The sequence below is a fragment of the Epinephelus moara genome, chromosome 9 (genome assembly GCF_006386435.1).
Source record: "Epinephelus moara isolate mb chromosome 9, YSFRI_EMoa_1.0, whole genome shotgun sequence".
Lineage (NCBI taxonomy): Eukaryota > Metazoa > Chordata > Actinopteri > Perciformes > Serranidae > Epinephelus > Epinephelus moara.
The window spans coordinates 22,381,435-22,407,659 of record NC_065514.1 but is presented as its reverse complement, the minus strand read 5'-3'; the positions used below and the strand labels follow the sequence as shown (position 1 = coordinate 22,407,659).

Sequence of the window (26,225 nt, the reverse complement as noted above, 5' to 3'; positions counted from 1 at the left end):
GTTTTGTCATTTTGGTATGAGGACGTGTTGGATATATTACACTGGCCTGTTACAGCCTTCTCAACAATACATTCTGCTCATCTCAGCCTCAGTAGATTTGCATGTTGCTGGATGCTGGTGGTTGCATCTATTTTTCATAAGGTGGCTAATTAAAGAAAAAAAATCCTGTAAATTTTTACAACCTTTCCCACTGTTACATTGGATTTCAATTAAACATCATATCTGTTAATGTACTACCCAAGTGAGACGTTATATACTTATACAAGGTCTAGGGTTAAGTGTGATTTAAACATTATGTTCATAATTTGTGAAGCTAATATCTGTAAGAAAACAGAAAAAAAGGTTGGTCAAGGCTCCTCTGTGTGCATCTACTTGCACTTTCTACTATTAAAGACAGGAAATAGAGCGCACTACAGGCTTAATCAAAGTCGTGTGTTTATCAGGATGTGGAACCAATAAAATGCACAAATAGAGGAAGACATTATTCCCATGATTGTCTCCATGTGGTTTTCCGAACCAGACCGCACTATTTTAATTCAGTGGATGCATCTGCTATTTGGTATGCAGGAAACGTGGGTCAGTGTATTTGGGTGTCAAAATCCCTACTTGCACATTCAGATGTAGTCACAAGAGCTGTGAATCATTTATTTCTATTTCTGATTTTTTGATATAATTTAATTCCTGCTTTTTTTCTCCTTACCTAGAATATTACCATTCTGTTGTCATCAGCCTCCCTCTTTCTCTTCAATAGTCTGAAGATGAATAGACAACAGTGGGTAAGTTTGGCACAGGATGAAATGTGACAGGCAGTTATCACTCGCTGTTTTGTGTGTGAGTATGAGGCTCATGTTAACAACTAATTAGGCTCCAGCATCCACCAAAGCAGATTGCTTTACATGAAAACTAAAGAAAGTGAATTAGTTTTGGGTCCATGTTTAACGCTTCTCAGAGGATGAAATCTGTGCTAGCAGCTATGAACATTTAATGAGCTTTCTTCACCTAATAATTTACTCTTATCTGCTCCATGATTCAGGAGAGCTGCAGAGTTGGCTTAATGTGTATTGGAGCTCCTAACAGGTAAAACACTTCTTGCAATTAACATATAGTTTACACTCAAAACAGCAGCAAGAAAATACAGCTGCAGCAGTGATGATTTGGGACACCTGTGACTGCATTTACTCTACCTACTTTCACTTCACAAAAAAAGCTTCAACACATATTGTAGCCATATTGTCGGTGTTGCACATGAAGCAGAGATGTGTCGTAGCCATGAGAGCGGAGCATTAACAGAGCTGGAGCATCTCCTAAATTAAAAATTAGGCATCCTGGCTATGAAAGTCCATGATGGTGTGTATCAAAATCAAATTGTGTATAAATATAATTCATTTCTGTTTAGATTAGCCTGTCTGCCTTTTGAATGTGTTGACTGCACACTGTGACTACAGAGAGAAATTACAATGTATAACTTACTACATTTTATGGCTCTGAGGGTTGTCAAACACTCAAACCTGAACCTTTACTTCACGACAGAAGCTAAGGGCATTCACACACTGAGGGCAAGGCAAATAAAGGCACGAAAATGCGTAATACTCGGCTGCGAATATTTCACATCAAAACTATTCATAGTGGTAGTGATGAAAATTCACAAGAGCTGTCACAGGTCCGAATACTGTTGTGACATTGTGACGTGATATCTGTTCCAGACAACATGATTACCTGATGCCTTTATTCATGAAACAAAAGCTCCGAACAATTGACCTTGTCCTCAAAAAAAAATCACTTTTTGCCACTTTATAATTTGCATTTCAACCGAAAATGTTCATGACAAAAACAAGTGGAAAAAAACATGAAAAACCCCCAAGTGTGTAAAGGCCTACATTCTCAAGCTGCACTCTGAGGTGCAAATATATTGAGTCCCAGTTTTACCTGAATATAGGCCCTGGGAGAATATGATCCCTAAGTCAGAAAATACATGGTTCCAGAAATGAGAAATTTTATTGTGCAATTATAAAATTCTATTAAAGTTATGTTATAGTTCCTGTATCTGGGCAAAAACATGCCTAATTTTAATTTACTTGCAAAAATGTAACTCTGTCAGCTGTTTCTACGTTGGAGGTGAATAGCAAAGCATTTCCATAATCAATGTGAGTAAACAAAGCAAGTAACTGGACACAGCTTGCTTGTTTGATGATAATCTTTGCCTCGATTAGTGTCTGCACTTCCTCGTAGATCTTGGCCAGGGAGTTGAAAGAAAATAAGAAAAGGGAGACAAAAAACAGAAGACTGGGCTCTCTCTCTCCGAAGGGCATTGACGAAACAATGGAGCCTTTATAAGAGCCAGAAAATACAACGAGATAGAGAGGAAAAAAAAGATTTAATAAAGGCCCAAACTGATGTTTAAACAAAGAAACGTGGGAGAGAAATCAGAAAACCAAATGCTGAACTCAGTGGGGGAGTTAAATGATTATCGAGCGATCAAATCCATATATGAAGCTGATGTCTACTGAAATTTTCATGATGTTAAAGTTCTCAAACTGTATTCATAAAGATACAGAATAAGATTTTATATCTACATATATATCGAGTATTTTTTTAAACCCTTTTCCGCACAGTTAAAAGCCTTGGGAAAACTCCTGTGATGTGTTTTGCCACCATAATTGTCTTTGATGTGTAATTACATAACTGCTTTTTTTGGCACGGTCTGTTATGTTTTAATTTTCATTGTTTCAATTCTTATCACAGGAAATATTGTTCCAACTTCCTTTGCAAATAAAAGGAAATTTTGGAGTTAAACAAACTTGCGGTTGTAGCTGGGAGTATGATTGTGTATGTGTGTGTGTGTGTGTGTTTCTGTGAGAGCGTGTGAGCTTGTGTAGTTGGATGGCAGCTACACTTACACACAAAATACACACATACAGTACAATGGCAAAACCACAATATTCAGTAATATCTGAAAATAAACTCAGTGACCCACAGACAGGATACTGACTCATTCCTAACTACATAATGAAAGCAGATACAAATGGTGCATTGTCTGCACTTTTGTGTGTGTATGTGAGTGTGTGTGTGATTTCAACAGTAGGAGAGAGAGAGAGAGAGCAGTGTGTGTGTTTTGTACTTGACTCTTCTCTGCCTCCTGTTATTCAGCACCGCTCAGGAGATGGCTGCTTCCTGCGTAAGTACTTCCCATGTCACAGGATGTTAATGAACAATGCTCTCATGCTGCGTCACGTCTCTGAGCTGCTCTGAAAAGGTGTCAGGTTACTCAGGCCTGGAACTGGTGCTATCTATTAAAATGTTATTGACATTTTCTGACCAGCGGATGACCTTTCTGCCTGGAATTTTAATGGCCGCAGTCTCGCAGCTCTTTCCAAAGTTGGCAGTTATGCACAGAGCGACCATCAGGAGCACCAGTGGGCCAATTATTCCCAGTTGGCTGCAGCCACAATGGGACAAATCATGAATATATATGTTCTTATTATGCTGCATTGTCTGCATACATGAAATTGTTTGTTTTCAATAGTTTAAAGCAACACTTCAACTATAAAATGATAATTTGTATATCAATTACTCAACCCATGTTACAATGAAGTCAAGAAGAGAACTTTGTTTTCTGACATGCCTCCACGCTCAACGAGGAATCCAGAAACGGAGAGCGTAAAAATGGGCTGCTTTTAACTCATTTTCACTTAAACTGTACTATTTAAAACATTTCTGTTTAAACAGTCACAGGCACAGACAGGGACAAGCATGTGAACTTGGATTAAACTGCACCACCTGAGTGAGAGTTTGCAAACTGATGTGTCGTTTTACTGTTGTTTAATGCAGCCCCCTTTTTACTCCAATTCATCAAGAATTTTCTCAGTTTTAAGATTCTTAGTTCACCGTGGAGGCATGAGAGAAAAACTATGTTTTCTTCACAAATTTAAATGTAACACGGGGTGAGTAATTGATATTCAAATGATCATTTTGTAGGTGAAGTATTCCTTTAAAGACAGCTGTGAATGCCAAAGCTGCAATCTGTTGCAGCCAGACTCTGGGGCTTCCTTGTTGGCAGACACTCTCATAGGGCTATTATCAAAGATGAAAGGTTTGTCACTTGCAATGATGCAGTTTCATTAAGAAAACATTAGTGACACATGCTGCTTATATCTCCATCTATCTTGCTACCAGGTTTAACAGCTCAAAAGATAATACAGAATTAGAGCGTGGTTTGTTTTTGTTTTGAAAGATTAGGTTGAGGGTTTCACTGCAGAATCCAACTATCTTAACTCCTGTACTGTGACTATGTCTTATAATAAATCACTATTATAGTGGTCCAGCTGGATTTAATAAGCTTACTAAGTGTGTTTATAATAATGCTGTTGTGATTATGACATGTTCCATCCTCAGAGGTCATATGGGTGTTTATTTTTATAATGTGCCATTGTTTAATGACAGAATATTATAATAGCATTCCTAGTATTCTTATTGTGTATTACAAGGGTGAAGTTATGTTAATGTAGAGAATGGTCTCCTCCTCAGGGTCATTTGCTGCACTGTTTTGAACATCTATGTGAGTGACGTCCATCACATTGTCACACTGTCTTGATGTTGCAACATAGGGTTGGCTGCCGATCCCTCTACAAATTCCACTCCCATTCAGTCCCTGCCGGCAGCTATGCAGCAATATAATTGTAACATCTACTTGAAGTGTTAAGGTGTTGTGAGGTGTTGGTGCTACTTAATGGATAATTATTTATTGCAGAAATTCTATTCACTGCCCAAATGAAGAGCCGGTTTCCAGATAAGGAAAACGATTTCTTGGAAAGCAGCATGTTCGGATGAGTTGTACGGCATTCAGGAGGGAGGGGATGAATGCTGCAAATGAGAGTGTGACCATGGCAGCCGGGGAATGATATCGGCCACACACGTGCTCATGTAAAGGTCGTGCTTCACCTCGCAGTGGAAGTAAACAACACATTGCAGTCATGGAATATCTGACTTTGGCCTCTATTTGTGGAGTGGCGGATGAGAATAAAGCATCTGCTCCCTCTCTTTCTTTGTGTGAAGCTGGAATCCAATCTATCTACAAGCCTCGCTGAGTGTGTTATATAATGCAAAACCACTAGCCTCAACATTTTTAAAAGGTACATCCTCTTGTATTAGCTTCAATCATGTCATTAAAATGTGCATAAACAAAAAGAAGACTAAAAGCATATCACATAGACCAGTGGTTATGAATTAGGAGCTGCTTTGGTGCTTGTCAAGGTCTTACACAGAGAAACGCATAACTCGAGCCAGCACTAAAAGAAATGATTGTGTCGATTCTGGAAAAACAAAACAGAAAAGAAAACTATACTAAAACCAAAAGTCAAGCTCCTGATGTACTTTTATGTTTTGCGGTTCATCATTTCAGCTGTCTTACAAAAAGAGAGCAAACAGAGCTTGTGTATTATCAGTTGAGTGAACAAAACGTCCCCAACAACCATTAAGGGTTCAATAGTTCACTCTGTGTCAAATACCATAGACTGCACTGAAATCTAATTTAAAGATAATGTACTCAGACTAGAGCCAAAACATGATTTGACATATTTTTACACAGCATGTATGCAAAAATTCTGTCCTTCTATCGCTATTTATGCCATAAATAGGTAAATTAATTAATGTCATAAATAATGATTCCAGGAAGTAGGCCGCAGCTGCAACCCTTAGGTGACTGCCATGTTTTCAAACCAACTAAATGTTTTATTTCTTAGTGCACGTCTTATTCTAACATCAAGCAGTGAACTCTGAATTACCTATCTCTGCCTCCAGGGCTGATTGTTCCCTTGACCCTGTTCCCATCCTGTGAGGACAGCCTGTGTGCTCCCATCATCCCACCAGCATTGTTCACCCTGACTCTTGCCTCCTGGGGAGTGTGAGTGATTATGTGTGTCCTGTTTCTACATGTGCTGATACACAATTGCATGTGTCTAAAAGTCTAACCTAACCCTACGTGCTGATGTGGAACGCACAACTGGCAGGCAGATAAAGTACACTGAGTTCTTGTTATCTCATTGTATGTACAATTGTTTTTCCAGAAACAGAACACACGGGGGCTCGGACAAAACGGTGTGTGTCCTACACACTGAACCAGTTGCAAACAGAGTCCTAAAATGGTAGTGAGCATTTAAGATGCAATTGCTGTTTTCGGGTGCTAAAGGCATGTATAAACATTGATCTCACCATTTTTTATAGATCTTTTGGAGAGTAGTGTGTTATGTTTGAGAAAGTAAGACATTGAGAATGCAGGTCAGGATTCTGCACATCTGTCTGTGTACTCAAAATGTCTCTCTGTATGTGTCTGTGTATGTGTGATTTCAGCAGTAATACAGCTCCATTAAGGTGGTGGCCACAGTTAACTCAAGTATTTTAATTTGTTTAAAGGACAACTTCGGTATTTTTCAACCTGGGCTCTATTTCCCCATGTGCATGTGTGCGTATGATTCATGGGTACCACTCGTTCTAAAATTGGTTCAGTATTGAGGCGCGAAACGAGCTAAAACGGTAATGGGGGCAAATGCGTCCCGTATAAAAGTGTTTTTTTTTGCCACTGACTGGTTCAGATCGCCAGTGTTATCTCTGTAGATAGCATATTGTAGCGGCCCTGGGGCAGTGGTCAGCTGTCAGTCAGTGTTGGAGCAGAGAGGGGAATGGCGTCCCCGCTCGGTACTGTAAGTGAGTATGTGTGTGTGAAGTGTGTGTTTTTTCGCCACTGACCGGTTCAGATCGCCAGTGCTATCTCTGTAAATAGCATACTAACTTAGCCTTTCCTTACCTCTGGGCTGTGTGATGTCATGAGCTTTGCTCCACTGTGTCTGTAGCTCTCTCTACTCGTGGGACAGCCGTTTTCTTGAGGAAGAGGTGTTTCGGGATTAGATGTCTTCTCTTCTTTGGCTGGCAGTACTCATCTTGGGAGAAGTGAGCACTGCAGACCCGATGGTCTGCAAGGCGCAGTGTCTGGAGAGGAGTGTTAGCATCCATTTGTAGCACAACTAGCCACAACTTCAGCATCTCGCTGTCTGACAAAGGCAGCCTATGAAAGCTGTATGGGGTGTTGCGCGACATCCTGTTCTTGCGTTCGGGAAAAAGGACCGTTTATTAGAGCACTCCAAAAATTCCGGTAACCCTCCAGGGGGTAGCACGTAAAAGACTCCGTCCTCTGACTCTTCTAGCGTAACACACACTTCACACACACATACTCATTTACAGTACCAAGCGGGGCCGCCCTCCCTCTCTCTGCTCCAACACTGACTGACAGCTGACTCCACTCATTCACACTCACCACTGCCCCAGGGCCGCTATAATATGCTATCTACAGAGATAACACTGGCGATCTGAACCAGTCAGTGGCAAAAAAAAGCACTTTTATACGGGACGCATTTGCCCCCATCACCGTTTTAGCTCGTTTCGCGCCTCAATACTGAACCAATTTTAGAACAAGTTGTACCCATGAATCATACGCACACATACACATGGGGAAATAGAGCCCAGGTTGAAAAATACCGAAGTTGTCCTTTAAGGTAAATTAAAGGGTTTGGTCATGGTTAAACTAATCCAGTGGTTCTCAAACTTTTTTTGCAATACTGCACCCTCTGAAATATTTCTTGACCAGCCCTCCAAGCGGGTTCCTGGTTCGAGCCCAGGGTGGGGGAGCCCCTTTGTGTAGAGTTTGCATGTTCTCACCCGTGCCGTGGGTTTTCTCTGGGTACTCTGGCTTCCTCCCACAGTCCAAAGACATGCAGGTTAGGGTAATGGGTGACTCTAAATTGGCCGTTGGTGTGAATGTGAGTGCAAATGGTTGCCTGTCTTTAAATGTCAGCCTCGTGACAGTCTGGTGACCTGTCCAGGGTGTACCTTGCCTCTTGTCCAATGTCAGCCGGGATAGGCTCCAGCCTCCCGCAACCAGCACAACAGGATAAGCAGTTATGGAAAATTAATGAATTCAGCACTGCACCATCAGTGTCTGGTTTACTTAACAACAACCTTGTATCTAAAAAACACTGAAGTGCTACATTCCACATGTTCAAACATATCACACAACCAGTACTCCAAATTACCCCTGGGAGTATGCACATTTCACAAACACTGATCTAATCAAAACTCAATGTAAGATCATTCTTAGTGTGGGCCGGGAACTGAACCTGGATCTTTATAGCTGAAGGCGTTGCAACTCTTCACCCTGACCACAGTGTTCAAGAACATTATTGTGGTTGAAACACTTTCCACTGCACGGTTTCAAGTGTTGCCTGGCTGCTGTGTCTCCTTATCCTCTTAAGGTGGTATTTATTTATTTATTTTAGTACGGAGTAAAGTGAAAGTACACTGTCTGATGTCAGCTCAGGTTAACTTTACACACTATCTGTGAACATTTGGAGTGTAGAGAGTGTGAACTGGTGTTAGTATGAGGGAGTGGGTTTAGTGCATGTGTGTCCGTACATGCATGTGTGTCCGTACACGGGAGAAACCATGTATCAACATTTATGTAACTGATTCCCGATCCAGCCAAAATACTGCTATGACAACGAGCGCTGTAAACACCTCCATCCAAACATAGGCAAGACGCAACTATGAATCAGGGGGCCTTCTGGATCCTCTCTTGGATTATGTGAACGTCAGGAGAGGGCTTTGTTGTCCTGCAACAGCATCCAAACTCCTGTCGCTTCATGACCGAACTGCGTACACTGCAGGGCACCGAGATGGGCAAAGAGCACGAGTCTGCTGAAATAGGTCCAGTTGCTAAGTGCCATGACATCAGGCCATCACGTCGAAAGACAGAAAGACATCATCAAGGCCGTGAACAGCGATTTAGTAGAAAGGTCGCTGAGGAAATGTTATTGCTGACAGTAACTGCTGGATATTCCCCTCAACTGGTTACTGTATAATCCTACGTTGCGTGTGATGCGCCTTTCCATTATTGTATTAGTCATGTTCATTGTCTTTATTTACCCATGTAAACCAAGTGAGACTAACTGAAACAATGCCCTGTCTCTCCCATTTCCACGCTTTGGCAGACTGTATTGTCTTTATGTTATACTGTCCTTCAGCGTGTATATCATGCACAAGAAACAATGCTGTTGCCTTTGTCACTATTTTCCTCAAATGTCAGTACTGTTAGCAAGTGTCATGCATAAAAGCAATCTGTCACCATGAGAATAGAGTTACAAGTACTGAGCCAGAGGCCGCTGTGTGCTGACATTCATGTCACGTTTGCCTTTTGCTTTTGTTCCTCTGTTCAAATTGGAAGCAACAAGGATTAAACATTTTTCTTAGAATCAACAAAGCTATTATATCCCTCATGCTCATTGTATTACAGTAATATCAGAGTTAATGGATGGAAACAGCGTGTTCCCACACTCCTTCACGCACAGATCAAAGCACTAACTATACAGGTAGCTCATTAAAAACCCCAGTAATCGCAAGCAACGTATAATCAAGGGGAATGCTAGCTTAGCATTTGTGGTGGGGATTTATGAAAGGTTATAAGTCTGAGCAGAGCCTACTGAGTGTTTTAGCAGCACTGCAGAGAAAGAATGAGGGAGAGAGAATACAGGTATACATGCTGAGTTTTGGGCCACGTGGGAGTTTCCCTGGCAAAGAAAGATTAGCGTGGGAAGCTCTGAACTCTCATGAGGTCACAAGGAGTTACTAAGTTCACCAAGACAAATAAATTCCATTTCAGGGGAAAAATAGCAAAGGTGTATTACTCTGTTTCTGGAAATGATCTGAAATAATCCTGCAGGTGTTCTGACGAGTAACCTATTTGAGCACTTTCAGTTTGAAACCTTTAATTAAGCTAAGGTTAAATGTTTCTTTCAGATGTACAATAAAAAGTTTCATTTGATTTTGATGCCTTTTTCTGTTTCATACAATTTTAAATCAATTTAATCTAATCTAATTTGAATATAACATGTACGAACATTAATATAAGGCTACAGAAATAAAGCAATCAAAAGATTCCATGGTAGTTATCAACCATTCATCCATCCATAGGCCTAATTTGTGCACACATATTTTGAAAATCTTAGAATTGAAGTGAAAACACATTTAACTTCATCCTTTTGGCAGGGCAGAATAAAATGTAATAAACAGATGTTAAGAATTTATATAATAGGAACAAGTCATTTTTTCAACAGTCAAAGTCACAGTAAAATGTCTCTATCAGGACCGCTTCCCAGAAGACTCTTATTTGTTATCACAGTTGCTCAACTGGCAATAAATTTTCCCCTTCCTGTCAGTGTGGTTGGCTATCTACGAAGCCAGAATATCAAATGTACTTTTCTCATTCTGTCAGAAGACACCATGCCAGAAAGATGTGTATATTCAGTAAACAGGATGCAAACAAAAAAAAACTATCTTGAACAGCGGCCCATTGATAGCTTAGCAACTATAACTAGACACAACAGGAATGTGAAGATTTGGATTTCACCACATGTTGAAGCGTTGTGCAGGAAGCTTGAGTAACAGTGATACTCTGTTTCTATAGAGTTTGGAGGGTTGCATCTTTTTTGAGTCTCTCCAAAGCCAGGAAAAAGGAAGAAGTGTAAGAACTGGACAGAACAGTGTGTCTTTCTGCTCCAATGTGAGTTGTGACTTACTGTTTTTTTACAAAGCCAAATAAACTAAATTATTTTGTTGTATTGCAGATTTCGTTTCAGGACTGTGTGGAGGGTGGTCCTGGATGCTATTCAGTAATCAGTGTTTATGCTAAGCTGCTCTGTCCTGGTCTTTATTTGTAACTGCAGCCAAAACTCATTAACAGTAAGTCCTCATCCTCAAAGCTGTTTCTCTTTTAAAGGTGAAACAATAAATTTAAATCAAACCCATGAGCTCCTTGCTCCAAGTATGTACATTTATAGTAAGCATGCTATTTTAGAGCAATTAGTGTAACATTTTTATTTAATAGAACTATAGTAAAAGACCAGGGCGCACAAGCTCTTTCCTGCAATGCAAGAATAATGCTACTCCTTTATTTCCATGGCATTTTGCCTGGTAAACTTTCAGCAAGTCAGCTTCCCCACTTCCCCACCAATTGCAGTTTTTCTCAATTGCTGAGACACATGTAATGAAACTGGGATCCATTTGATATTCATTATCACCCTCTCAGCACAGCAGAAGTTATCTTTTACAAATGTCTTAACACTTTGATCATTGGTTTCACCCATTTTCACACCCTTTCTCAAAACAATAAACACAGAAAGACCCAAAACTGTATTGGATTAACTGTGCTGCACATCTCCTCAATAAGCAATCGGTCCTCATCCACCTATAAAAGATGCCACCTCTGTGTAAGCATGGATCAAAGGGACAAAAGGCACACAAGTGGAGGAAGAGGCCATGGCACAGGGCCCGAGTATTCAGCATTCCAATAAGTGCTGGAATCAATGCTGGATTCAAGACTAGGTCAAACCTCATACATGGCTGCTGCGTACAAGAATGACATGGAAAAATCTGACTCTGAATCTCTGAATCTGAGGTTTTGACCTAGTCTTGAATCCAGCACTGATTCCAGCATGTGCCATGGCCTCTTCCTCTACTTACGTGCCTTTGGTCTCTTTGATCCAGTCTTGCAAATAGCAACACAGAGGTGACATATTTTATAGGTGGATGAAAAATCTGACCCAGTACAATTAAAAAATGTGTTTCTAAGTATTTGTAGTATCTGTAGTGTGTAATGTGTATGCCATTATTTATTGGTCCTTCAGTGAGGAAAAAGGCAGCACAAAAGCTGTAACATAACAAATTTCCCACTTTGTCTGGTCTAGGTCGTAAATCTAAATTTGGACAATCAGCTTTTTCCATAAGGGGCTGTCAACTCTGTAACACATTACAAACTGAAATCATAATGATTACAGATTAAAAATCCTTCACAACAAAGGTCAAGTGCTGGCTAAAAGCAAACCAGAGCTGTAGCCACTCTTACCTGAATGCGCTCAAACCTTTAAGGGCTATTAGTGTAAGTGTTCTTATGTATTGTGGTATGTGTACTTTAGTATATGTACTGTGTGAATTGTGGTTTGTGCATTTTATTGTGTCTTCTATGTTTAAAGTGTATTGTGGTTGTATGATGTTTTAAACTGAATATTTTCAATAACATTTTTGGTCTACATGTAAAAGCCCAGCTAAGGACAAGAGTTGAAAATTAGCAATAGCTATAAACTCCCTGTGCAACACATCAGTCCCATGCGTTGTATTGGAAGTATGTTAAATTGCATCATCCCTATCAAATTAACTGAAATAGGTGCTTACTGTAGGTCTGACATGTCAAGGACCATTGATGGGTATGTAAAGACCCACACATGAGAATAAAATGATGACAGTATTTCAACAGGACATCTCAAAAAGTGCAGATGCAGGGTGCAGTAGGGTTTGTTCTCTCTGTTTAAATCATCTTCAGAGAGAAGAATACAACTCATTCGGTGATATGCTTCCTGCCGTTTTTGGAACATAAGTTTCAACACATGGCACAGGCATTCAGCACAAATTAATGTTGAAGCAGTTCATACTGACAGCTGTATTTTGTATTTTGTTGTCCACTGTGTAATGACTGATTGAATGACTACATTATTTTGACAGCAAGTTGTGTTGATTGATGGAAATATTTGCTTCTGTTGCATGTCTTTTTATTTTTTTGTGAGTGTTTGAGCATTTTGCAAACAAAATGTGTCATTTTGGCCACACACTTTCAGTTTAGGCCTGTGTGTGAACTGTTTTGAAAATGTAACTTTTGAAGTGACAAGTGTGTTCAACCAGTTAAGACAAATGTAATGGTGTAAGCTAACAAGCTAACTGGCTACTAGCAGCTAACTATCTACAGTTGACAAAATCTGCTGGCTGCCATTGATATGTTAGCCAATAAACATGGTGTGAGCAAGAAATAAAAAGCCTGCTTTTATTGGCATCTGTGTTAAACTGCTTGTAAACTGCCTATGTGCCGTGCTAGATTTAAAGGCTTGACAGACGCGGCAACATTAACTAAATAAGGCGAGCCTTAGCAAAGGTTGCAATTTCTTTGATTTATCTCACAATGCCTATATGCAATAAGTGCAGCGGGCATGTGTGTGTGTATGAAGTACCATTACTTCTTATAGCCTAATGTGTCAAGACTGTTAAAGCCTGGGCTGTAAATAATAAGACTGGAAAGTGTTGGGTAGAATAATGGAAAGAGACTGTGAAAGGATAATTTGGTTGTGTAATGTATATTATTTACATCTGAGAACAGAATATGTAGAAGGACTCTCTCACGTGTATCTGTCCATGATGCAAGGACGAAAATGTGTTTATTTCTCTACTGCACAGATGGTCTTTTCTGTCTCATGCTTCTACTTCCTTTTGAGGCAATCACACATGCATTATATTGCCTCCTATAACACGGGTGGACGCTTGCAAGTATAGTCATTAAAATTTTATTATGAACTTTGACGTAAAACACCATCAACTGAAAAACATCACATTCAGTTCCTTTGCATTTTTGTCAACAGATACTTGAGTGACTAGACACGCTGTTGACTGTCCTGGAGGCCTGTTCAGTTTGCTCAGTAAATATTTACACATTACTCATTTAGCATTTCACTGGACATATTCAGCTTGGCTGCATCTCACATGGATTTCGACCCTTGAGACCTTTTGTCCCTTGCAGGCCATTCACTGCAATGCCAGATAAAGGAAAACTCTCTCGTTTACCTACAATACTATCCATTCAGTGTGTCACAATGCTGTTGAAGAATACGTGCTGATCGTGATGTCAGCCTTGGCCTGAAAATCACCTGTGGAATCGACTTTGTCTCATATTTGGACAAAACAACACTTGAAAGGATGCTTATGGTGCTTTTCAGTTGTTTCCACAAACCACTTATACGGTTCATTTAGTAAAAAAACATACTATTATTAGCTCTGGTCATGCGTGCTGACCCATGTGAGGGACGTGTCATAGTCTTGATATCAACAACTGTGTTCTCTCATACTATAACCTTTAGGTTAGGTAAAGACAAGGAACATGCACATTAGGGCCTGGGGAATTACGAGAAGTCAGCGCTAATAGCTTTGTCTTGGAGGCCTGTCTGAGAGCACAAACATGTATCTGAGGTACTTGAAGACTACACCATGTTTACTAATAGTTTGCTACGTTGGCCTAAAATAGCACATTTAGGTTCCTGTAACTGTTTATCCTGTTATCCAGGAAATTGAAGACACATTAAACTCTGACGATACAATAGTACAAACATGTTCTAAATATATTTTTGTGTACTTTACCCTACGTATATCTGCTACTCTAAAAGGTACCTTTATAAGGTAAAACACCTTATTGTATTGCTAACGTTGGCTGTCTCATTGGAGTCTATTTTAGTACATAGTGCATATTTACTTTTTTTCTTTTACAGCAACAGTCTGAAAGGTCAGTCCAAACCAAATTCTTGTGCACATATGACAACATACTGTGCTCTTTATTTTCGGATTCTTCCATGTTTCCAAATCGATTTGCTATTTTGGATTTAGCCCTGAGGACAAAGGTGAGTCAGACAGATTAGACGAGGCTGTGTGTCCTGTTTGCCTAGTGTTAGATGACCCTGTAGTGTTCAGCGGATAACACAACATGCTGTGTTTTCTGCCTACATCATTCATTTCGATTTTCCCTGTTTCACTCTTGTTTTATGACCAGGCTAATGTTGTGATGTTTAATTTACTTTAGAACATTAATTGAGTTGCGCAGTAGCCTACAGGTTTGTTTCAGACAGAAATGATAGATGGGCTGATTGTGCGCATGGTGCACCAGCGTTAAATGGAAAGTGCCTGCTTGAGTGTTGAATTTTGAATGTTGCTCAAGCAAAACAAGAGACTTCATCTACCTCTTGTTGCCACTGTTAAATATAAAAACCTTATTAATGAGTTATTGTGAACCACTGCTGTACATCTATATTGTGTCATAAAAAAGACAGAGGAGTGATGATGTAAAAATGATAAAGGAGAGAAGCAAATGTACCTCGGTCTGATTAATAGTTCTGTTTCATTTTGTTCCCTTTGTAAAGGGCATTGGTCTGTTCATAACAAAAGACTCCTCTACTTGAGAATTGCAAATCAGGTCTGTGGTAATCAGAGGTCAGTACTTAATGTGTTACACGTAACCCACATGAGTAAATAAAGTATTATTTTAAGAAGTTAGGACTTTTTATGTTCCTTTCCAGAGTATATTTTCTAGCCAGTAATCTACTTTTAATCTGCTACATTTGCCATTTATTCCTCTGTTACAACTACTCTGCTCTAAATACAGATATAGAATGTAGGGGTGAGAGCACGCAAGGAGCACCACTACTGCATATGTCAAGGTACCAGCTGCCTGGAAAACAAAGAAGCGCCATCTGTGTTTTGACCACAATATGATGAAGGTGTAAAACCCAAAACCCAAGAGGTAGCTTCCAGCGACAACCCCTGGCCACATCTGGCCACACCTTTTATACTGAAATCTAAAAAACAATATCATAACTTATACTTTGAGCAATCTATAAAGTTTTACTGTATAGTGGTAATGTTGGTCACCTGGCTGGAAGTTTTGCAACCATTCTAATTCACCCTGTAGGTGTCCATTGCATCATACCAACTGTATTTATGTTTCTGAGTGTGTGTAATTGTGTGTGTTTGCATGCACTGGCAGGATGACCCATTAGCACACCTGTTTTCAAGTACGAATGCATGCTAACCTATTTTCATTTTTTTATTGTACACCCCTGTGTATCCTTGACACAGCACTGGAATGTAAGCCATCACACAGCCACCAGTAAACACATTAAAACTGTCCCCCCCCCCAGTGTCTGGAACGACAGCCGATATTTATCCAGATTTCAAACAAACATTAGGACCCCATAAACAAAATGTTTGGTCTCCTTGAGCCAAAATGGGTCAGATCCCACACGTGTGTGTTGCAGCGACGTCTGTGTGGACGTAATGCGTTCACAAACTAAAACAAGATGATGGATAGTGTGGTGTCTGGGAAGAGAGGGAGGATTTGAGGGTTTAGACAGCGAGATGAGAGTTCTATTAAACGGTCTGATTGGAAAAAACATGCAGTGGTTTAGGCTTATATGGCTATTTACTGCATGCCTCTCAACGCCTCGCAATGGAAATTGGGATTTTTCAGTCTCTGCAGTTCCATTGAGGCTACAAACTGTAAAACAGATCAGTGGATTTTTTCAATTACTCCTGGACTTTCATTTCTTTAAATTTCCATTTTTGTTGTTTCATTAGCGAAACGTTTTAATGGTGCTTTTATGCTCCCTGTAAAAACAAAACATTCTTTGTTGACCTTTGTAATCCAGGCATAGCTCTCGCAGCTCATTTTTCCTTTAACCAATGATGGTCTCTATATTTGGCAATGTAATTTAGAAGAGCTTTTACATAGACCATTAAAAACAGATTTGAAACCATCCTCTACGAGGAGGCAAATGATATTCTATTGAATGTCAGTGCAGTGCTCTGGGTTTGTTCAGCAACTGTAGAAAGAAATTGTCAGCATCGGTAGCTGGGTCTTATCAAATTTGACTAACAGAAAGGTTCCTATGTATATCTCTATTTTTTCCCATCTTTAAAGTAGTTATTGTCAAATGTATTTTTGTGATAAACCTATTATTAAAACACACTGAATATTAACACTGATATGACAGATATAGTCGTGCAAAATGTAGACACATCATACTTATTTTTGTCATTCTACTGTGTGTTTTACAAGTGATCCTTTTAAAAAAAAAAAAAAAAAATCTTTACCTCACATTTGGTTTAGGAATCACTTCATGACTTTGTTTTAAAAAGTGACACATAAACCAGATTTGATTTAGCAGGTCGGTTACAGGAATGACACAGTTTGCTTTAAGCGGTAGTCAAGAAAGATCTTTTAGTCAAACAAACTTGACATTATTTCTCTAGACCTGCTCTCTGTCTGTCTCAGGCTCTCCGTGCATTGATGATGGGCCACTAAAGACATCAAGTGAGAAGAAAAGGTGCAGAGCGGAAAAAAAGACAGGACCAGAGTCGGTGCTTGTTAAAGGGCATGTAAACACTGCCTGGCAGGAGAAAAGAGGGGTGACAGGCAGATAGAGACAGAGAGGGGCGGAGGCGGGGGCTTCACGTTATACAAAAGAGAGCCAGTCTATGCTTTGTCACACTTCTCTTTCTCTCTATAGTGCACATACACTATATGCACCACACCTAAAAATAACCTTCAGTAAAATCTGAGGACTCGATTCGGTTAGTCACTGGGTCCAAATTATTAATTGCACACAATTCAAAAGAGTGCCAAATACTTAAAAAAAAAACATGTCCATGCTATATTGTTAATTTAGGCTGTTCTCATGCACTGTTCATACGTATACCTACGAAAAGTAATGCACCGTGTGTAAAGTCCACATTAAGACACAGGTTGGGGTGATGGATCGGTCAAACAACACAGGACTTTCACTCAAGACACTGGTGTGTTTGTGTCCTATGTGAAACTGAGTGAACTTTGCATTTATTTAAGGTGCATTGTCGCCTTGTTTTTTTTTTCTAAACCTATTTTACGTAACCCGTCTTACCTGAACCTAACCTACGCAACTTTCCGTTAAGTACATAACTTTACATTAGTTACATAACATAACAAGGCCATTCATGGGCCGTAAATACATTAGATATTATACAAATCATTGTATCAGGGTAAGTTGCTTCATGCTAGAATTGTTTCTAGATGTCTGATCAAATTTGGCATAGAGTATACTAACAGGGAATCTAAGGCTTTGTGTTGTCCATATAAAATAATCTTTCAATTATGACTGGATAAAATGTATGATAATGTAAACACTCACATCATGCACATTAGCCTTTACTTCTCCAGACTTTTATGATAATTGCTTCTTTTCATATTTTTATTTTAATACTGAAAATAAACACTAACGAGCTTTAAAAACTTTGAGGATGTTATCAAATAAAAGCAGAGGTTAGACACCCACACATACGCATTCACACAAACACACATACTCACAGTCTGCACCTGGAGATGTCACAAGATTTATGAATGAGGGGGGGTTGACAGATCATTTTAAATAATGGAAACACAAGCCTCAAAGGAACTGTGTCTATGACGCCAATAGGTAGTAAAATTACCCTTGAATCTGCCAAGACCAATAGGCTCCAGCCCTGTCTGCTGCATTCCTCCTCCGCACAGCTCACACACACTGCCATTTAAGGCTACCAAGCGTGCTGACAGACTTGTGGAAGGAGAGGGAGATAAAACGGAGCAGTGCTTCTGATATTCAACAATGACAGAGTGAGCACTTGATCACCTCTGGCATTTGTGTATCTTTAAGTCGATGGGTTGTCTGTGAAGCTCTGATATCACTGTCATTTTCTATTTTCTCCCCATTTTTCTGCAGTCTTCTTTCAGGAGCAGTCATTTGCCAAATGCACACTGATGTCATAGGTGTGCAGGTGTGCAGTTCAAACTACTATAAATAGTGCTGTTGGGAGAAATCAGTGCAGAGATCAAGTATGACCTGTCTGTGTTCCAGTTAAAGTGTAATAATTCTTGAGAAATGATAAAACACATTCAATCATAGTTAACAGGAAAGTGAGACACACTGAGATTTGGTAATCACTGGTCATTATTCAACCTTGGCAAAAGTGAGGTGAGAAAATATATGATGCACACTTATCTGAGACTGCTGGGCTAACAGGTCGTGATGCATGCTTCCCTCTGTTGGACAACTAGAACAACTGTTACCTGCTCTTAAATGAAGAGCTCGCTGCACAAAGCTTTTTCAAACAGGAGTTGAAAAGTAATGATTTGCAACAGCTTATCTTGTGTGTGAGTACATGAATAAACTTTTACGTTAAGATGGACAACACAGCCATCAAGTGCTTTAAATACAGTAGAGGCTACATTTCAACAGTAAACAATGTTAATAATGTGCAGAATATACTGCTATTAACGTCCTGAAAAATTCACAATATCATAATAATTCTTACTGGTATACTACTGGTATGATTTTCTTTTGGTTAATAGTGTCTTTGTTTCGTTTTATGTCATATTTTGGGATGTCTTGTTTATTGTATCAGTATGTAAGAGAGCGTGAACTACAAGATAATTGTGCCTTGTAGTGGAAGCACAGTTAGCAGAGCCAGAAGATGCTTATGTTTGCCTTCAGTGAGGCTTTATAATAATGCAAATGAGGCTGAGTGCCTTTTCTTGTGCAGTAAATATTTTAACATCATTAACCTTAATGTTTTGTGACTTGGATGCAGTTCAGTATAATGCAACTCCAGCTGAATAGTTGAAAAGGCAATGCTGTGATTCATTCATTCATTTACTGTCTGTATCTGCTTATCCTGATACAGGGTGGTGGGCAGATGACATTGGGCAGAGGCGGGGTAAACCCCGGACTGATAACCAGACTATTACAGGGCTGACACATAGAGACAGACAAGCATTAATGCTCACATTCACACCTAGCTTCGCCAATTAATCTAACCTGCATGTCTTTGGTCTGTGGGAGGCAGTTGGAGAGGACCCACGCTGACACTGTGAAAGCATGCACCCTCTTGCTGTGAGGCAACAGTGCTAACACTGCACCACCGAGCACGCCCCCCCCCCACTGCCCCGCAATTCAGTAAGAAGATTGATGAATATTTTTAGACGTTGTGGTGTAAATAGTACTGTAAATTGAGGCACAAGAGGATCCTGGTTTACAGCTGAAGTAGTAATACACTGCTCATAAGACAGGAAGTATGCTTTTGTTAGACATGAACACTCTTATGACTGCAGGACTCTTGTGTACTTGCTCTGTTGTACCACTTGATGTCACCCTTTTTACAGAAACCAGTGAACTGAAACTTTGAGCTGAGCTGATCACTCTAACACTGCTGATTCAATAGTTAGGAAACACATGGGCAGAGAGCTGTGTTTGACATTTAACTCAGTATGTGAGGTAAGACAAAAGCCAGAAATACTCACTATTAAAGAAATCCCAGTATTGGTGTGTGTGTGTGTGTGTGTGCGTGTTTGTTTGTTTGTTTGTTTGTGTGTGTGTTTTATTATCTGTATTTATATATCTTTATTCCTGCATGACTCAGTATACAGTATTATTTCAGTGTGACGCTGCTTACCTTCCTCCCAGCGAACAGCATACACAGCTGATGCATGGAGCCTCCATTCTTCGTCAGCTCTTTCTTCAGGGTTTTGGGTGATGGGAGTGTCCAGCCGCCCTTGTGGTGCCCTCCTGCCGCCTCCAGGCAGTTGATGGCATTGTCGGAGGTGAAACAAGGCGTGCGGGGGTCTTGCAGGAGGCTCCCCTCACTGTGGGTGCGCCTGCGGAGGGAGTTCTGCACACTGAGCCCCCCTCCTCCATGCTTCTCACAGGTGGCACCCTCCACCATGCTGCGGCGCTTGCTGTCGCTGCGCTGCAGGTACGCATCGTCACTGTCGTCTTCATCGTCCTCTTCCTCAGACTCCTCGTCTTCATCTTCATCGTACTCTTCCTCGTCAGTGTTGGGTGAGGAGAGGGCATCTGCGCTAAACGAGCGATCAAGGCGCAGCTCAGGGATGACAAATGAGGACGAGGAAGACGAGGGTGGAGCGTTGGTGTCAGGTGGCTCCGAGGCGTTGTCCTCATCTGTGTTTGACACCACCAGGTTCAAGTTGCCTTCCTCTTCATTCCTCTCTCCCTCTTCTTCTCCTTCTTGTTCTTCTTTCTCTTCCCCTTCACTTCCTGCACTCTTTCTGCTGGCCCCATCCTCCTCCTCTTCCTCTTTCCGGCTCTCCAAAGTATTCACCTCTCTCCAGAGCTCCATCTCATTCCCCTCCATACTCTTCCAATCCTCGCCCTCAGTGGAAGGAGGTGGTGTGGGAGGTACCTTGTGTCGCTCCTCAGATCCCATCAGACCCCCAAGAGGCATGTAGATCTCATCCAAAGGTGTGAGAGGCTCTGAGGGGTGAGGGCTGCCCAGGGTTGGGGGCTCTGAGGGACTGGAGGGATACAGGCTGCTTTCCTCACCTTCCGAGTTGCGGGGGGGCAGGTGGAGACACACACCTCCTCGATCTCCTACTCCGCCCAGCTCACAGGAAGGGGAATCAACCTTAGGCTCCAACATCTAGAAGAGGGGACAGAGTAACACAGGAGGGGGGAACAGTTAGTTAAAACAGTTTGGACAATTAATGCACTGTCTACGTATGTAAATCTGACAAGTATAGCTCGGCATGATTATCATTTTCTTCGCTGCCTCTTATCACAGCTGTTTCATCTGCGGTCATTGAATATGGTTTTGAAATATCTCTGTCAAGCTAGATGTTGGTATGAGCGAGCTGTACTGCCAGGATCAGACGAGATGATATTTAAGTCTGTTGTTAGATTAAGTGATGACAGCACACAATCTTTCATGGCCTGCAAGCTCGGACAGGAGGGGCCAGAGCTGGACTTCCTGGATCTGGAATGTCTACAACCATGGCATCATGTAGCACGCCATGCATGTTGAACTAGTTGAATGACAGGTTAAAAATTATGACATGCTGGTCTTTCCATCAGGCCCTAATGAGGCATTGCAGAGGCATAGTAAGATGTATTTTACTACACAGTATAAAACAACTATATTTTTGTTCCCAATACTAGTTTTCATTCATAAGAAAAAGGTTGAGCTGTTAGAGACCACAGTGTGACATCAGTGCCAGGCCTTATTGACATATATTTCTGTTTTGTTGTTATAGCTACTCTACCATACTGACGCTTGCTGCACTGATTCAGTCAAACTAAAAACAAGCTGAACCTCAGGCAGAAATTGAGGAGATTACTGCTACAAAGTGTTAGCCACCCATCTGTCCACCCATCTCCTCTCTGATATGCTCCTGTCATTTCAAAATGATGTAAAATTCTCTCTAGCCCAAATCACCAAACACATACGAGCCCACTACTGCCTGCAACCACTTCCCAGGGCTTAACACAATATCACACACAAAATACACTGTCTGCCCTCTCCTCTGCCTTTAGTAATCTATCTACAGTGTATTACCTCCTTCCCAAAATGCTGCTTTAACCTCTTGCAGCCCACAGAGTCCTCAGTGGGTGGATCATTACAAATGCATTTTGAGTGGGCCAACAATGTTCAAACCCACAGAATTGTATTTCAAATTTGACTAAAGATCACAAAAGTTGCTCAATATGTAAATCTGACTTACGAAAATATTTAGAAAGTTATGAACAAAACTTTTTTTCCACTCGATATAATGATGCTGCCAACTTAGTTTTCTTTCTTAAAATAAAATAGGCATCATTACAACTACAAATAGGATTGGGCTTGGTGGCTGTGACTCAGAGGTAAAGTGGTTGTACACTAACGGGAGGATCGGCGGTTCAATCGCTGGTTCACATGTCGAAGTATTCTTGGACAAGATACTGAACCCCAAATTCCTCCCGATGGCTGTGCCATTGGTGTGTGAGTGCGAGTGAATAGTTACAGAGTAGCAGGTGGCACCTTGTATGGTGGCCTCTGCCACCAGTGTATGAATGTGTGTATGAATGGGTGAATGTGACATGTAGTGTAAAAGCACCTTGAGTGGTCCGAAGACTAGAAAACGCTCTACAAGTGCAGTCCATTTATAACTTACAAATAGTTAAAGAGTATAGTGACATTATTATCCAGTGTGGACGAAAAAATTTTTTTTCTTATTTTGAATCAAAGGCAGACTTAAAGAGAACATGTGAGTTCAAGGGGTTAATCAACTGTGTGTTCATATACATATAGATGTCATAGTATAAACTTGTTAATTTTATTTTTTTACAGCTGTAGCTATTCAACATGCTTTGGCTGTGTTTCAGTAAACATGGCTTAGAGGAGAATATGAAGAAACCACAAGACACAAACTTTCAACAGAGACTACGCTGGTTCAGCGTAGTCTCTGTTGTAGTTACAACATAAATGGGTTGAGGTGGGTTGAAAATCAACCTCAGCTACAGCTTTACCACAGGAAGTTGCTTGTGGGCCAAAACATAAAAAACCCAGAAACTCCCTGTGTGAAAATTTGTTTTAACCACTGACTATCAATTTAATAATATGCACTTTTGAATGTTAGTCATAAAGCACACAGAGGTTGAAAATATAAGCTCTGTTGCTGTTGTGTGGTGGCATGGTATTTGCTTAAGTTGGACCTATTATGCTTTCCTTATTTTCTGTCATATGTATAATATTATAATGTCAGGTGCTCACATTAAACGTGGCCGTAGTTTCAAATAATGAGGTAAACATATGAAAAAATAATCCCTGTGAGCAAAAACCTCAGGCTTCAGATCAGTCTGAACACTGTTTTTTCGACTTTTGAGACTAGCTGATGTCAGCTCGTGATGGACTTCTTCATATGAATAACTGCTCCAGGCACGCTACTACAAGAGTTTACATTATGTAGCCTACACTGCCACATGCTAAACATGTTGTAAATCTTTCGGATCACATTCCTGCTTAAACATGTCCAGTTGTGTTTAGAAGCTCATATTCTTTTATTTTTAACAGAAGAAAATGCCACCGTATTCCGTTACAGTCATTCCTCGGCTGGAGGTACACTGCTACATGTAGCTACATGCTAATGTCGGGGAAACATGCAAACTTGGTTTCTGATGTTGTAAATATCTTCCAGATTTCTGATCATAGTCCTGCTGGAACATGCCTGGTTGTGTTTAGAAGCCAAATATTTTTTTTATTTGTAACAGAAGACAATGCCACTATACTCCATTACAGTCATTCCTTGGCTGAAAGCACGCTGCTACTTTTAGCTACATGCTAATGTCAGGGAAACATGTGATCTTGGTTTCTGATGTTGTAGATTTCTGATCATAGCCCTGCTGGCGCTTCAAAGCTTTTATTGGTGTTTTTTCACAGTAGAAAGGGTTGCTATTCTCTGTTACAGTCATTCCCAGCTGTAAAGATGGTGCAGACACCATGACCCGCAAATGCTGACCAATCAGAGCAGACTGGACTTTTTCAGAGGGGTGGCTTAAAGAGACAGGAACTAAAATGGAGTGTCTCAGTGTGTCAGTATGAGGAAAATGTGGCTTTTGATCATTAAAGCATGTAAACATGTTCTAGTAGAAACCCAAAATGCAAGTATGAACCTGAAAATGAGAATAATAGTAGTAGTTTCAATCAGTCGAGTCTGTTATGTGTAGAAACCAACTCATCTTACTGTAAAAACAACAGACAGACAAAAATCTGCCTTCCTTTTATTCCCTTCAGCTAACTAAACCCAGTGTGCAGCTTTAAAGGAGATGAGAAGCAAACAAAACCAGCGATAATTAGTTATCGACATGTGTAATTAAGCAGGTCTATAGAGCGATCTAAACATGGATATCTGACATAAATGTGAACTTAAATATAGTCCATTAAAACATTCATGGGTGTATTTGTAAAATCAAAGTCTTTAACTCAGTCTACAAAATCAATTCTACTTTCTTTGAGTCTGCTGTAAATCTTGTGAAGGGCCTCATTGTGCTGGTCAAGTTAACCCATGATGACAGGCTGCAGTCACAAGACGCTCTGCTCTAATTGGAGATAATGCTGCCTCCTCTCAGACAGCTCTCATGATACTTCACAAGCTGTTTGTGTGCAGCTCAAATTAGTCTCCCCAGATACTGTTGCCCTGGTTGTACTCTTCTCTAAACTTTCGACCTGTATTCATGAACTCTGCAAATAGCTTATAGAACTTTCGGTCAGGATCAACTCCAAAAAAAAAGAAACTCCTTAAACAAATGTTGCCCATACTGTCTGAAATTGCAGCTCATATAAATATTGTTTAAGAGTGTGTGCCAAGAATAGAAATCAGTTCATATTACTTTTGTTTTTTAGGGCCTGGACAAGAAGAAGAAGAGATGTATGTGATTATTTGTATATTGAATGGTGTGAACTTTGATCTGTATGTATACACAGGCACAATCTGAATACAGTATGTCTGGATAGAGGACACAGAGGTCTGGAATTAAGGTCGCTGAGTTTCCTGCGACAACGTGACCTCAAATATTTGAAATATAGGCTGTGGGGAACCTCAAGGCTCTGTTCTGAACCAATTTCTTTGTTTTCTGTGTACATATATCACTCACTGAAACTATCTGCAAATCTGACATTTGAATAACTTCTGGCAAACCTTTACATTTGATGTCTTGTACGAGCCTTAGAATGTTGCAAAGTATGAGGGTTAAAATTAACAACAGGTAATTAATAAAAATGAAGGTGATGAAAGAACATGCAAATTGAAAAATTGCACCGAACAAATGGATGTAACATAAAAAATAAATTCATCAGTAATTTGATTAATTTAAGGCTGATTTGATTAAAGCTGTTGTGATATTATGAAGACAGAGCAATGCTTCATCATTTTCAACACAAAATGCCATTTATCATTTAAGGCAAGTGGCCTCAAAGATGGGAGTAACAAAAAATAATTTAAAAAAGTTAAAGTGATGAAAATGCTTCTGAATTAATAACGGAAGGGATGAAATTTGTGTGCCTGTTTTAATCAAGTTGGCTTTAAATAAATCACTTGATAATTTATCACTCTTTTTTTTTTAATTGTACATCAATTTTTACCACATTTTCATCACCTCCATTTTTACCAATTGTTGTTGCTTCCACCCCTTAAAGCAGAGGTGTCCAAACCTTTTTGAATGGGTGCCAGATTAGATAACGTGAAAATACCTGGGGGTCAGCTGCTTCTCACATCATATGAATTATTAAAGAGTAAACAAAAAGACCACATACTATGACACAAATGCAACTGTTTCACCAACTATTCAACTTTCCATCGTTCTTGAAAGCGGTGGCCCTCGCTGACAACTTCACTCTTTTTGCTGCGGCCATGTCTGCTACCTTGCAGGAAATGTCTGCTGTTAGGTAGGGCTGCACGATTCTGGAAAAAATGAGAATCACGATTTTTTGGCTTATAATTGAGATCACGATTCTCTCACGATTTTTTTCAACATAAAGATATATTGTGCTTATTGCCTGATACAAAAGGAAAAGTAGCAAAACTTATAAATAAATAAAAAAAATATCATTAAATAACAAAGCCTATGATTGTGCCTGATACAAGAGACACAAGGCTCATAAACTCTGGTCAGCAGAGAGGGAACTGTTTTAGCTTTAGTCTCTTGTCTTCTCTTACAGCTTTTGAACAATTTTAACAATAATATCAATGTTGAACAACATTTTTC

General features: G+C 40.1%; 1 protein-coding gene across 4 annotated transcripts in view; it reads right to left on the bottom strand.

The window, feature by feature from the left end:
* The window catches only part of rgs3a (regulator of G protein signaling 3a), a 194,311-nt gene that overhangs the window by 25,391 nt on the left and 142,695 nt on the right, over positions 1–26,225 (bottom strand). For all 4 annotated transcript variants that reach the window (XM_050052490.1, XM_050052491.1, XM_050052492.1 and 1 more), the window contains one exon: positions 20,146–21,129. In XM_050052490.1, the coding sequence (XP_049908447.1) occupies positions 20,146–21,129 (984 nt within the window). The remainder of the gene's footprint in view (positions 1–20,145; positions 21,130–26,225) is intronic.